We start from the raw sequence: 14,105 nt of genomic DNA, 5'->3' as shown, positions 1-14,105 counted from the left end.
TCACCCCAAATGCAGCCAAACTGAGACTTCAGCTCCTGCCCAGCAACGTGAAATGCTCTGCTGAGGCAGCCCCCCACCCCCGTGAACTGCCATCCCCCTGGCTCCCAGCCCCCAACCTGCTGCGCTCCACCCCCCCAGCAGTGCCATGGGGCGGGGGGGGGGCTCAGGGCCTGGCTCCAGCTGCAGCCCCCCAAGCCGTGGGGTGGTGACCCAGTGACCCTGCCTGCCCCAACGGAGGCCAGGAGATTGGGGGGGGGCACACCCAATTCTCCAGCCCCACGTGCTGCCCCAGTGGCCTGTGGGACTCCCCACCACCAGGGCCCCAGCCACCCCCCCTCCCGGGGGCGCCCTGGGCAGTGGCCCTGAGGCAGGCGGGGGAGGGAGTGATGGAGCCAGCAGCGCTTTGTGACCTCACAGCCTGGCCCCACACCCAGCCGGGCAGGGCCAGCGCAGCCCCACGCCCGGCCCCCCACCATGGCGGACAGCGGGGCCTCGGCGCTGGAGATCGGGGAGGCCGATGCCAACTGGGCGCTGATCAGAGACAAGGTGGGGGCAAGGCTGGCATGGGGCAGGGGGGTCACATGCCCAGCCCCGCGTCCAGCCTGGGGGGAGCCCAGGCCAAGGCTGCTCCATGCTGGGAAGGGAGCCCCAGAGCCAGCCGCATCTGCAGCCAGGCCAGGGTCCCCGTATAACCAGACCCCGACCCCACCCCAGAGCCAGCTGCATCGCTGGGCCAGGCCAGGGTCCCTGTATAACCAGCCCCCGACCCCACCCCAGAGCCAGCCGCATCGCTGGCCCGGCCAGGTTCCCCCATAACCAACCAGCTGCCCCACCCCAGAGCCAGCCGCATCTGCAGCCAGGCCAGGGTCCCTGTATAACCAGACCCCGACCCCACCCCAGAGCCAGCCGCATCTGCAGCCAGGCCAGGGTCCCTGTATAGCCAGCCCCCGACCCCACCCCCGAGCCAGCCGCATCGCTGGGGCGCCAGCAGGGGTCCCAACCAGCCCCGTGCCCCACCCCAGAGCCAGCCGCATCTGCAGCCAGGCCAGGGTCCCATAACCAGCCCCGACCCCCCCCCAGAGCCAGCCGCATCTGCAGCCAGGCCAGGGTCCCTGTATAACCAGCCCCCGACCCCACCCCAGAGCCAGCCGCATCTGCAGCCAGGCCAGGGTCCCTGTATAGCCAGCCCCCGACCCCACCCCAGAGCCAGCCGCATCTGCAGCCAGGCCAGGGTCCCGATAACCAGCCCCGACCCCACCCCAGAGCCAGCCGCATCTGCAGCCAGGCCAGGGTCCCCATGTAACCAGCCCCGTGCCCCACCCCAGAGCCAGCCGCATCTGCAGCCAGGCCAGGGTCCCTGTATAGCCAGCCCCGACCCCACCCCAGAGCCAGCCGCATCTGGGCCGGGCCAGGGTCCCCATGTAACCAGCCCCCGTGCCCCACCCCAGAGCCAGCCGCATCTGCAGCCAGGCCAGGGTCCCATAACCAGCCCCGACCCCACCCCAGAGCCAGCCGCATCTGCAGCCAGGCCAGGGTCCCTGTATAACCAGCCCCGACCCCACCCCAGAGCCAGCCGCATCTGCAGCCAGGCCAGGGTCCCATAACCAGCCCCGACCCCACCCCAGAGCCAGCCGCATCTGCAGCCAGGCCAGGGTCCCTGTATAACCAGCCCCGACCCCACCCCAGAGCCAGCCGCATCGCTGGGCCGGGCCAGGGTCCCGTATAACCAGCCCCGACCCCACCCCAGAGCCAGCCGCATCTGCAGCCAGGCTGGCCAGGGTTCCCATATAACCAGCCCTCATGCCCCACCCCAGAGCCAGCCGCATCTGCAGCCAGGCCAGGGTCCCCATGTAACCAGCCCCCGTGCCCCACCCCAGAGCCAGCCGCATCTGCAGCCAGGCCAGGGTCCCTGTATAACCAGCCCCCGACCCCACCCCAGAGCCAGCCGCATCTGCAGCCCGGCCAGGGTCCCGGTATAACCACCCCCCGACCCCACCCCAGAGCCCGCCGCATCGGTCGGCCGGGCCAGGGTTATAGCCAGACCCCTACCCCACCCCAGAGCCAGCCGCATCTGCAGCCAGGCCAGGGTCCCGGTATAACCAGCCCCCGACCCCACCCCAGAGCCAGCCGCATCTGCAGCCAGGCCAGGGTCCCGTATAACCAGCCCCGACCCCCCCCCAGAGCCAGCCGCATCTGCAGCCAGGCCAGGGTCCCTGTATACCCAGCCCCCGCCCCCACCCCAGAGCCAGCCGCATCTGCAGCCAGGCCAGGGTCCCTGTATAACCAGCCCCCGACCCCACCCCAGAGCCAGCCGGATCGCTGGGCCGGGCCAGGGGTTCCCCGCACCAGCTCCCCCCCCCACCCCCCAGCAGCAGGCATGGGGTTCCATATAACCCAGCCCCGTGCCCCACCCCAGAGCCAGCCGCATCTGCAGCCAGGCCACCACCCCAGAGCCAGCCGCATCTGCAGCCAGGCCAGGGTCCCGATAACCAGCCCCGACCCCACCCCAGAGCCAGCCGCATCTGCAGCCAGGCCAGGGTCCCTGGATAGCCAGCCCCCGACCCCACCCCCGAGCCAGCCGCATCTGCAGCCAGGCCAGGGTCCCGGTATAACCAGCCCCCGACCCCACCCCAGAGCCAGCCGCAACTGCAGCCAGGCCCGGGTCACAGTATAGCCAGCCCCCGACCCCACCCCAGAGCCAGCCGCATCTGCAGCCAGGCCAGGGTCCCTGTATAACCATCCCCCGACCCCACCCCAGAGCCAGCCGCATCTGCAGCCAGGCCAGGGTCCCCATATAACCAGCCCCCGACCCCACCCCAGAGCCAGCCGCATCTGCAGCCAGGCCAGGGTCCCCGTATAACCAGCCCCCGACCCCACCCCAGAGCCAGCCGCATCTGCAGCCAGGCCAGGGTCCCTGTATAGCCAGCCCCCGACCCCACCCCAGAGCCAGCCGCATCTGCAGCCAGGCCAGGGTCCCCATATAACCAGCCCCCGACCCCACCCCAGAGCCAGCCGCATCTGCAGCCAGGCCAGGGTCCCTGTATAGCCAGCCCCCGACCCCACCCCAGAGCCAGTCGCATCTGCAGCCAGGCCAGGGTCCCCGTATAACCAGCCCCCGACCCCACCCCAGAGCCAGCCGCATCTGCAGCCAGGCCAGGGTCCCCATGTAACCAGCCCCCGTGCCCCACCCCAGAGCCAGCCGCATCTGCAGCCAGGCCAGGGTCCCCGTATAACCAGCCCCCGACCCCACCCCAGAGCCAGCCGGATCGCTGGGCCGGGCCAGGGGTCCCCATGTAACCAGCCCCCGTGCCCCACCCCAGAGACAGCCGCATCTGCAGCCAGGCCAGGGTCCCGGTATAACCAGCCCCCGACCCCACCCCAGAGCCTGCCGCATCTGCAGCCAGGCCAGGGTCCCTGTATACCCAGCCCCCGACCCCACCCCAGAGCCAGCCGCATCTGCAGCCAGGCCAGGGTCCCTGTATAACCAGCCCCCGACCCCACCCCAGAGCCAGCCGCATCTGCAGCCAGGCCAGGGTCCCTGTATAACCAGCCCCCGACCCCACCCCAGAGCCCGCCGCATCGCGGGGCCGCCCAGAGTCCCCGTATAACCAGCCCCGACCCCACCCCAGAGCCAGCCGCATCTGCAGCCAGGCCAGGGTCCCCGTATAACCAGCCCCCGACCCCACCCCAGAGCCAGCCGCATCGCTGGGCCGGCCCAGAGTCCCCGTATAACCAGCCCCCGACCCCACCCCAGAGCCAGCCGCATCTGCAGCCAGGCCAGGGTCCCTGTATAACCAGCCCCCGACCCCACCCCAGAGCCAGCCGCATCTGCAGCCAGGCCAGGGTCCCTGTATAACCAGCCCCCGACCCCACCCCCGAGCCCGCCCCAACTGCAGCCAGGCCGGTCCCTGTATAACCAGCCCCGACCCACCCCAGAGCCAGCCGCATCGGCAGCCACGCCAGGGTCCCCCCACACCCAGCCCCCGACCCCACCCCCGAGCCAGCCGCATCGCTGGGCCGGGCCAGGGGTTCCCATATAACCAGCCCTCATGCCCCACCGCAGAGCCAGCCGCATCTGCAGCCAGGCCAGGGTCCCTGTATAACCAGCCCCCGACCCCACCCCAGAGCCAGCCGCATCTGCAGCCAGGCCAGGGTCCCCGTATAACCAGCCCCCGACCCCACCCCAGAGCCAGCCGCATCTGCAGCCAGGCCAGGGTCCCCGTATAACCAGCCCCCGACCCCACCCCAGAGCCAGCCGCATCTGCAGCCAGGCCAGGGTCCCTGTATAGCCAGCCCCCGACCCCACCCCAGAGCCAGCCGCATCTGCAGCCAGGCCAAGGTCCCTGTATAACCAACCCCACCCCAGAGCCAGCCGCATCTGCAGCCAGGCCAGGGTCCCCATATAACCAGCCCCGACCCCACCCCAGAGCCAGCCGCATCTGCAGCCAGGCCAGGGTCCCTGTAGCCAGCCCCGACCCCACCCCAGAGCCAGTCGCATCTGCAGCCAGGCCAGGGGTTCCCGGATAACCAGCCCCCCACCCCACCCCAGAGCCAGCCGCATCTGCAGCCAGGCCAGGGTCCCCATGTAACCAGCCCCCGTGCCCCACCCCAGAGCCAGCCGCATCTGCAGCCAGGCCAGGGTCCCTGTATAACCAGCCCCCGACCCCACCCCAGAGCCAGCCGGATCGCTGGGCCGGGCCAGGGGTCCCCATGTAACCAGCCCCCGTGCCCCACCCCAGAGACAGCCGCATCTGCAGCCAGGCCAGGGTCCCCGTATAACCAGCCCCCGACCCCACCCCAGAACCAGCCGCATCTGCAGCCAGGCCAGGGTCCCTGTATAACCAGCCCCCGACCCCACCCCAGAGCCAGCCGCATCTGCAGCCAGGCCAGGGTCCCTGTATAACCAGCCCCCGACCCCACCCCAGAGCCAGCCGCATCTGCAGCCAGGCCAGGGTCCCTGTATAACCAGCCCCCGACCCCACCCCAGAGCCAGCCGCATCGCTGGGCCGGCCCACAGTCCCCGTATAACCAGCCCCCGACCCCACCCCAGAGCCAGCCGCATCTGCAGCCAGGCCAGGGTCCCTGTATAACCAGCCCCCGACCCCACCCCAGAGCCAGCCGCATCGCTGGGCCGGCCCAGAGTCCCCGTATAACCAGCCCCCGACCCCACCCCAGAGCCAGCCGCATCTGCAGCCAGGCCAGGGTCCCTGTATAACCAGCCCCCGACCCCACCCCAGAGCCAGCCGCATCTGCAGCCAGGCCAGGGTCCCTGTATAACCAGCCCCCGACCCCACCCCAGAGCCAGCCGCATCTGCAGCCAGGCCCGGGTCCCTGTATAACCAGCCCCCGACCCCACCCCAGAGCCAGCCGCATCTGCAGCCAGGCCAGGGTCCCCGTATAACCAGCCCCCGACCCCACCCCAGAGCCAGCCACATCGCTGGGCCGGGCCAGGGGTTCCCATATAACCAGCCCTCATGCCCCACCGCAGAGCCAGCCGCATCTGCAGCCAGGCCAGGGTCCCCATGTAACCAGCCCCCGTGCCCCACCCCAGAGCCAGCCGCATCTGCAGCCAGGCCAGGGTCCCCGTATAACCAGCCCCCGACCCCAACCCAGAGCCAGCCGCATCTGCAGCCAGGCCAGGGTCCCCGTATAACCAGCCCCCGACCCCACCCCAGAGCCCACCGCATCGCTGGGCCAGGCCAGGGTTTCCCGTATAACCAGCCCCCGACCCCACCCCAGAGCCAGCCGCATCGCTGGGCCGGGCCAGGGGTTCCCATATAACCAGCCCTCATGCCCCACCGCAGAGCCAGCCGCATCTGCAGCCAGGCCAGGGTCCCCATGTAACCAGCCCCCGACCCCCACCCCAGAGCCAGACGCATCTGCAGCCAGGCCAGGGTCCCGTATAACCAGCCCCGACCCCACCCCAGAGCCAGCCGCATCTGCAGCCAGGCCAGGGTCCCGTATAACCAGCCCCGCCCAGAGCCAGCCGCATCTGCAGCCAGGCCAGGGTCCCCGTATAACCAGCCCCGACCCCACCCCAGAGCCAGCCGCATCTTCAGCCATGCCAGGGTCCCCGTATAACCATCCCCGACCCCACCCCAGAGCCAGCCGCATCTGCAGCCAGGCCAGGGTCCCCGTATAACCAGCCCCCGACCCCACCCCAGAGCCAGCCGCATCTGCAGCCAGGCCAGGGTCCCCGTATAACCAGCCCCCGACCCCACCCCAGAGCCAGCCGCATCGCTGGGCCAGGCCAGGGGTTCCCGTATAACCAGCCCCCGACCCCACCCCAGACCCAGCTGCATCTCCAGGCCAGGCATGGGGTTCCCATATAACCAGCCCCCGACCCCACCCCAGAGCCAGCCGCATCTGCAGCCAGGCCAGGGTCCCTGTATAACCAGCCCCCGACCCCACCCCAGAGCCAGCCGCATCGCTGGGCCGGGCCAGGGGTTCCCATATAACCAGCCCTCATGCCCCACCGCAGAGCCAGCCGCATCTGCAGCCAGGCCAGGGTCCCCATGTAACCAGCCCCCGTGCCCCACCCCAGAGCCAGCCGCATCTGCAGCCAGGCCAGGGTCCTGTATAACCGGCCCCCGACCCCACCCCAGAGCCAGCCGCATCTGCAGCCAGGCCAGGGTCCCCGTATAACCAGCCCCCGACCCCACCCCAGAGCCAGCCGCAACTTCAGCCACGCCACGGTACCCCAGTAACCAGGCCCCGACCCCCACCCCGAGCCAGCCGCATCGCTGGGCCAGGCCAGGGTTCCCTTATAACCAGCCTCCGACCCCACCCCAGAGCCAGCCGCATCGCTGGGCCGGGCCAGGGGTTCCCATATAACCAGCCCTCATGCCCCACCGCAGAGCCAGCCGCATCTGCAGCCAGGCCAGGGTCCCCATGTAACCAGCCCCCGTGCCCCACCCCAGAGCCAGCCGCATCTGCAGCCAGGCCAGGGTCCCCGTATAACCAGCCCCCAACCCCACCCCAGAGCCAGCCGCATCTGCAGCCAGGCCAGGGTCCCCGTATAACCAGCCCCCGACCTCACCCCAGAGCCAGCCGCATCTGCAGCCAGGCCAGGGTCCCCATGTAACCAGCCCCCGACCCCACCCCAGAGCCAGCCGCGTCGCTGGGCCAGGCCAGGGGTTCCCGTATAACCAGCCCCCGACCCCACCCCAGAGCCAGCTGCATCTCCAGGCCAGGCATGGGGTTCCCATATAACCAGCCCCCGACCCCACCCCAGAGCCAGCCGCATCTGCAGCCAGGCCAGGGTCCCCGTATAACCAGCCCCCGACCCCACCCCAGAGCCAGCCGCATCGCTGGGCCGGGCCAGGGGTTCCCGTATAACCAGCCCCCGACCCCACCCCAGAGCCAGCCGCATCGCTGGGCCGGGCCAGTGGTTCCCGTATAACCAGCCCCCGACCCCACCCCAGAGCCAGCCGCATCGCTGGGCCGGGCCAGGGGTTCCCATATAACCAGCCCTCATGCCCCACCGCAGAGCCAGCCGCATCTGCAGCCAGGCCAGGGTCCCCATGTAACCAGCCCCCGTGCCCCACCCCAGAGCCAGCCGCATCTGCAGCCAGGCCAGGGTCCCCCTGTAACCAGCCCCCGTGCCCCACCCCAGAGCCAGCCGCATATGCAGCCAGGCCAGGGTCCCAGTATAACCAGCCCCCGACCCCACCCCAGAGCCAGCCGCATCTGCAGCCAGGCCAGGGTCCCGATAACCAGCCCCGACCCACCCCAGAGCCAGCCGCATCTGCAGCCAGGCCAGGGTGATAACCAGCCCCGACCCCACCCCAGAGCCAGCCGCTTCTGCCGCCAGGCCAGGGTCCCTGTATAACCCCCCCCGACCCCACCCCAGAGCCAGCCGCATCGCTGGGCCCGGCCAGGGGTTCCCATTTAACCAGCCCCCCTGCCCCACCGCAGAGCCAGCCGCATCTGCAGCCAGGCCAGGGTCCCCATGTAACCAGCCCCCGTGCCCCACCCCAGAGCCAGCCGCATCTGCAGCCAGGCCAGGGTCCCCGTATAACTAGCCCCCACCCCCACCCCAGAGCCAGCCACATCTGCAGCCAGGCCAGGGTCCCCATGTAACCAGCCCCCCACCCCACCCCACAGCCAGCCGCATCGGCAGCCAGGCCAGGGTCCCGTATAACCAGCCCCGACCCCACCCCAGAGCCAGCCGCATCGCTGGGCCAGGCCAGGGGTTCCCTAACCAGCTCCCGCCCACCCCAGAGCCAGCTGCATCTCCAGGCCAGGCATGGGGTTCCCATATAACCAGCCCCCGACCCCACCCCAGAGCCAGCCGCATCGCTGGGCCAGGCCAGGGGTTCCCGTATAACCAGCCCCCGACCCCACCCCAGAGCCAGCTGCATCTCCAGGCCAGGCATGGGGTTCCCATATAACCAGCCCCCGACCCCACCCCAGAGCCAGCCGCATCTGCAGCCAGGCCAGGGTCCCTGTATAACCAGCCCCCGACCCCACCCCAGAGCCAGCCGCATCGCTGGGCCGGGCCAGGGGTGCCCATATAACCAGCCCTCATGCCCCACCCCAGAGCCAGCCGCATCTGCAGCCAGGCCAGGGTCCCCGTATAACCAGCCCCCGCCCCCACCCCAGCGCCAGCCGCATCTGCAGCCAGGCCAGGGTCCCCCCCACCCCAGAGCCAGCCGCATCTGCAGCCAGGCCAGGGTCCCGTATAACCAGCCCCGACCCCACCCCAGAGCCAGCCGCATCGCTGGGCCAGGCCAGGGTTCCAGCCCCGACCCCACCCCAGAGCCAGCTGCATCTCCAGGCCAGGCATGGGGTTCCCATATAACCAGCCCCCGACCCCACCCCAGAGCCAGCCGCCTCTGCAGCCAGGCCAGGGTCCCTGTATAACCAGCCCCCGACCCCACCCCAGAGCCAGCCGCATCGCTGGGCCGGGCCAGGGGTTCCCATATAACCAGCCCTCATGCCCCACCGCAGAGCCAGCCGCATCTGCAGCCAGGCCAGGGTCCCCATGTAACCAGCCCCCGTGCCCCACCCCAGAGCCAGCCGCATCTGCAGCCAGGCCAGGGTCCCCGTATAACCAGCCCCCGACCCCACCCCAGAGCCAGCCGCATCTGCAGCCAGGCCAGGGTCCCCGTATAACCAGCCCCCCACCCCACCCCAGAGCCAGCCGCAACGGCACCCCCGCCAGGGTCCCCGGATAACCCGCCCCCGCCCCCACCCCAGAGCCAGCCGCATCGCTGGGCCAGGCCAGGGGTTCCCGTATAACCAGCCACCGACCCCACCCCAGAGCCATCCGCATCGCTTGGCCGGGCCAGGGTTCCCATATAACCAGCCCTCATGCCCCACCGCAGAGCCAGCCGCATCTGCAGCCAGGCCAGGGTCCCCAGGTAACCAGCCCCCGTGCCCCACCCCAGAGCCAGCCGCATCGGCTGCCAGGCATGGTCCCCCGTAAAACCACCCCCCGACCCCACCCCAGAGCCAGCCGCATCTGCAGCCAGGCCAGGGTCCCCGTATAACCAGCCCCCGACCCCACCCCAGAGCCAGCCGCATCTGCAGCCAGGCCAGGGTCCCCGTATAACCAGCCCCCGACCCCACCCCAGAGCCAGCCGCATCGCTGGGCCAGGCCAGGGGTTCCCGTATAACCAGCCCCCGACCCCACCCCAGAGCCAGCCGCATCGCTGGGCCGGGCCAGGGGTTCCCATATAACCAGCCCTCATGCCCCACCGCAGAGCCAGCCGCATCTGCAGCCAGGCCAGGGTCCCCATGTAACCAGCCCCCGGGCCCCACCCCAGAGCCAGCCGCATCTGCAGCCAGGCCAGGGTCCCCGTATAACCAGCCCCCGACCCCACCCCAGAGCCAGCCGCATCTGCAGCCAGGCCAGGGTCCCCGTAACCAGCCCCGACCCCACCCCAGAGCCAGCCGCATCTGCAGCCAGGCCCAGAGCCAGCCGCATCTGCAGCCAGGCCATAACTAGCCCCCAACCCCACCCCAGAGCCAGCCACATCTGCAGCCAGGCCAGGGTCCCCATGTAACCAGCCGCCGACCCCACCCCAGAGCCAGCCGCGTCGCTGGGCCAGGCCAGGGATTCCCGTATAACCAGCCCCCGACCCCACCCCAGAGCCAGCTGCATCTCCAGGCCAGGCATGGGGTTCCCATATAACCAGCCCCCGACCCCACCCCAGAGCCAGCCGCATCTGCAGCCAGGCCAGGGTCCCTGTATAACCAGCCCCCGACCCCACCCCAGAGCCAGCCGCATCGCTGGGCCGGGCCAGGGGTTCCCGTATAACCAGCCCCCGACCCCACCCCAGAGCCAGCCGCATCGCTGGGCCGGGCCAGGGGTTCCCGTATAACCAGCCTCCGACCCCACCCCAGAGCCAGCCGCATCGCTGGGCCGGGCCAGGGGTTCCCATATAACCAGCCCTCATGCCCCACCGCAGAGCCAGCCGCATCTGCAGCCAGGCCAGGGTCCCCATGTAACCAGCCCCCGTGCCCCACCCCAGAGCCAGCCGCATCTGCAGCCAGGCCAGGGTCCCCGTATAACCAGCCCCCGACCCCACCCCAGAGCCAGCCGCATCGCTGGGCCGGGCCAGGGGTTCCCATATAACCAGCCCTCATGCCCCACTGCAGAGCCAGCCGCATCTGCAGCCAGGCCAGGGTCCCCGTATAACCAGCCCCCGTGCCCCACCCCAGAGCCAGCCGCATCTGCAGCCAGGCCAGGGTCCCCGTATAACCAGCCCCCGTGCCCCACCCCAGAGCCAGCCGCATCTGCAGCCAGGCCAGGGTCCCCGTATAACCAGCCCCCGTCCCCACCCCAGAGCCAGCCGGATCGCTGGGCCAGGCCAGGGGTTCCCGTATAACCAGCCCCCGACCCCACCCCAGAGCCAGCCGCATCGCTGGGCCAGGCCAGGGGTTCCCGTATAACCAGCCCCCGACCCCACCCCAGAGCCAGCCGCATCTGCAGCCAGGCCAGGGTCCCCGTATAACCAGCCCCCCACCCCACCCCAGAGCCAGCGTTCCTCAGATAACCAGCCCCCGTGCGCTGAGCCAGCTGCATCTCCAGGCCAGGCATGGGGTTCCCATATAACCAGCCCCCGTGCCCCACCCCAGAGCCAGCTGCATCGCCGGGCCAGGCCAGGGGTCCCCATGTAACCAGCCCGTGCATGCTACAGCAGAGCCAGTCACATTTCACCACTGGGCACGTGGTCCCCATGGAAGCAGCCCCCCTGCCCCACCCCAGAGGGGGCCGGCGAGGGGGGGTCCTTCGGGCTGCGTGTGCTCACCGGCGCCGTCCCTCCCGGCAGGTGGTTGAGGAGCGCTTTGGCCCCGCCGTGGTGCCCGTGCCTTTCCTGGAGGACGCGGCGGCCTACGAGCTGCTGAGCGTGCTGGTGAGGAAGCCGGTGGGGGCGCCGCGGCTGCTGGGCCGGGCCCGGGCCCTGGTGCCGGTGGGGGCGCTGGCGCAGCTGGTGCAGCAGGGGCTGGAGCCGGGGGAGCTGGCGCGCGGCACGCGGGAATACAGCGCCCGGGCGCGGGGCGAGGCGCACTACGAGGAGACGCGCCTGGTGGCGGGCGCCCCCTGCCACATCCAGCTGCAGCTGGGCAGCCTGCACAAGAAGGTGGCCTTCCTGGCGCTGCCCCCCGGCCAGCTGACGCTGCGCCCCGACCTGCCCTGGCTCCGCGGCCTGCGCAGCCTCTACCTCCTGCACGAGGTCTTCTACTGCGGGGGGCTGGCGCTGGCCGTCACGCGGGGGCCGAGCCGCCGCACCCTGCACCTGCCGGGGCCCCGGCCCCTCGCCTTCCGCTGCCTCAAGTTCGCCCTCGGCCCCCGCGGCCTCCTCGGCCCCCAGAAACCCCTGGGGCCCGCGCTGCCCGCCAGGGCATCCTGGCTGAAGCTGCCAGCGCCGGAGCCCCCGGCCCCTCCCACCGAGAGCAAGAGCAGCCCCCAGGGCCGGAGCCCCTTCTGCAGGGCCTCCAGGGCAGGTAAGGGGCTGGGGGGCTGTGGGGGGGTGCATTGGGGGGGCCGGGGCCAGTGCGGTGCCTTGGGGGGGGGGGCACGGGGGGGCAATGGGAGGGTGTGCATTGGGGGGCCATGGGCACTGGAGGGGCTATGGGGGGCAGTGGGCACTGGGGAGCCATGGGGTGTGGGCACTGGGGGATATGGGGGCCGTGGGCACTGGGGAGTCATGGGCACTGGGGGGCAATGGGAGGGTGTGCATTGGGGGGCCATGGGCACTGCGGGGCCATGGGGAGTCGTGGGCACTGGGGGGCCATGGGGAGCTTAGGGCCAGCCCCAGCCTTGGCCCTCACTCTGGGGCCGGCAGCACTGGCCTGAGCCCGGCCCCGGGGGTCTCCCTGCTCGGGGGGTCATGGGCCGGTGGGCCCCAAACGCTGACCCTGCCCGCTCCGGGGGGGCAGAGCGCCCGGCGTTGGTAGGGCAGCCCGGGGCGGGGGATTGTGGGGGTCTCGGGGAGCCCCGGCAGGGTCCGGCCAGGGCCCCGCGGTACCACTGGCAGCCTGGCCTGGCTCCCCGCAGCTCTGGCCGGAGCGTGCCCAGCCAGTACGGACCCCCAGGGGCCCTGCAACGCCAGCCCCCTCTCTGCCCCCAGGGAAGTGGCCGTTCGCCAGGCGCCGCGCCCAGCCAGCCGCCCCCCGGCGCGGGGACCCCGACCGGCACGCCATGTCCCTGCCTCTGCTGCCGAGCGCCGAGTCCGACAGCGACGGCTGAGCCGGGCCCCGGGCCCCCCCGAAACACGGCGTCTGCACTGAACCCAGCTGGGCGTCTCTGTGTCCTGGGGCCCGGGGGAGGGACAGGCCAGGGCAGGGCAGTGTCGTCCCCCCCCCACCCCCACTCCCCCCTCAGGCCAGGCCCTTTGCTCCCTGCACGGCAGCCGCCCCTCAACCCCAGCTGCAGGGGAGGGCCCGGTGCCAGGTGCCAGGCTGGTGCATGGGGAGCCCAGCCTGGGGGTTCGCCCGCTGCAGCAGGTGGGGGCCGGAGCGAGAACCCAGGAGTCCTGAGCCCCTGCTGGTGGGCCCCGGCGGGGGGGCGGGCAGCACAGGGCGGGCAGCAGACGAAGGGGGAGGGGGCCGCCCCTGCCCCCGCAGTCCCACCGGCACCACGTTCTGCCTTGGCCTGGCCCAGCCGGCTGCCCGGCAGCCCGTCACCCAGCGCCCCTCAGGCTTCACAGGCCTGGGCACAGAGCACCCCCCGCTGCCCAGCAGGGGCCAGCCCCCAATGTTCCTGCCCCTCTGCTGGGCCCCTTTCTAAGCTGCCAGGCCCTTTGCGGGGCAGGGGATTATGGGGGTAGACGGGGGGCAGCCCACTGGGCAGGGGGTTGTGGAGGTAGACGGGGGCAGCCTGCAGCAGGGGGCCATGGGGGGCAGAGAGCCATGGGGGCACGGGGGGCAGAGGGCAGGGGGTGGTGGGGCCAGCGGGCAGCCATGGGGCAGAGGGGTGGTGGGGCCAGCGGGCAGCCCATGGGGCAGGGGTGGTGGGGCCAGCGGGCAGCCCATGGGGCAGAGGGCAGGGGTGGGGGGGGCCAGCGGGCAGCCCAGGGGGCAGAGGGCAGGGGGTGGGGCCAGCAGGCAGCCCATGGGGCAAAGGGCAGGGGGTGGTGGGGCCAGCGGGCAGCCCATGGGGCTGGGGGTGGTGGGGCCAGCGGGCAGCCCATGGGGCAAAGGGCAGGGGGTGGTGGGGCCAGCGGGCAGCCCATGGGGCAGAGGGCAGGGGTGGTGGGGCCAGCGGGCAGCCCATGGGGCAGAGGGCAGGGGTGGTGGGGCCAGCAGGCAGCCCATGGGGCAGGGGATGGTGGGGCCAGTGGGCAGCCCATGGGGCAGAGGGCAGGGGTGGTGGGGCCAGCGGGCAGCCCATGGGGCAGAGGGCAGGGGTGGGGGCAGCCCATGGGGCCACGGGGCTGGGGGTGGTGGGGCCAGCGGGCAGCCCATGGGGCAGGGGGTGGTGGGGCCAGCGGGCAGCCCATGGGGCAGGGGGTGGTGGGGCCAGCGGGCAGCCCATGGGGCATCGGGCAGGGGGTGGTGGGGCCAGCGGGCAGCCCATGGGGCAGAGGGCAGGGGGTGGTGGGGCCAGCGGGCAGCCCATGGGGCAGAGGGCGGGGGTGGTGGGGCCAGCGGGC

At 71.9% G+C, this 14,105-nt stretch overlaps 1 protein-coding gene across 1 annotated transcript; it reads left to right on the top strand.

Moving 5' to 3' along the window:
- Positions 1-404: 404 nt before the first annotated feature.
- On the top strand, positions 405-12,746 carry C1H11orf42 (chromosome 1 C11orf42 homolog). The gene is made up of 3 exons (XM_039515495.1): positions 405-546; positions 11,280-11,955; positions 12,582-12,746. Exons 1-3 carry the CDS (start codon positions 475-477, stop codon positions 12,698-12,700), a joined length of 867 nt encoding a protein of 288 aa, XP_039371429.1. The 5' UTR covers positions 405-474; the 3' UTR covers positions 12,701-12,746.
- Positions 12,747-14,105: the final 1,359 nt, after the last annotated feature.

The sequence above is a fragment of the Mauremys reevesii genome, linkage group 1 (genome assembly GCF_016161935.1).
Source record: "Mauremys reevesii isolate NIE-2019 linkage group 1, ASM1616193v1, whole genome shotgun sequence".
Lineage (NCBI taxonomy): Eukaryota > Metazoa > Chordata > Testudines > Geoemydidae > Mauremys > Mauremys reevesii.
This window is presented reverse-complemented; position numbering and strand designations above follow the sequence as displayed.

What these genes read in the sequence shown, in the direction of transcription:
- C1H11orf42 (XM_039515495.1), top strand. Translation starts at nt 475, where the DNA reads ATGGCGGACAGCGGGGCCTCGGCGCTGGAGATCGGGGAGGCCGATGCC. An exon ending in GGGCGCTGATCAGAGACAAG is followed by an intron (nt 547 to 11,279) that starts GTGGGGGCAAGG and finishes CCCTCCCGGCAG; the next exon opens with GTGGTTGAGGAGCGCTTTGG. An exon ending in CTGCAGGGCCTCCAGGGCAG is followed by an intron (nt 11,956 to 12,581) that starts GTAAGGGGCTGG and finishes CTCTGCCCCCAG; the next exon opens with GGAAGTGGCCGTTCGCCAGG.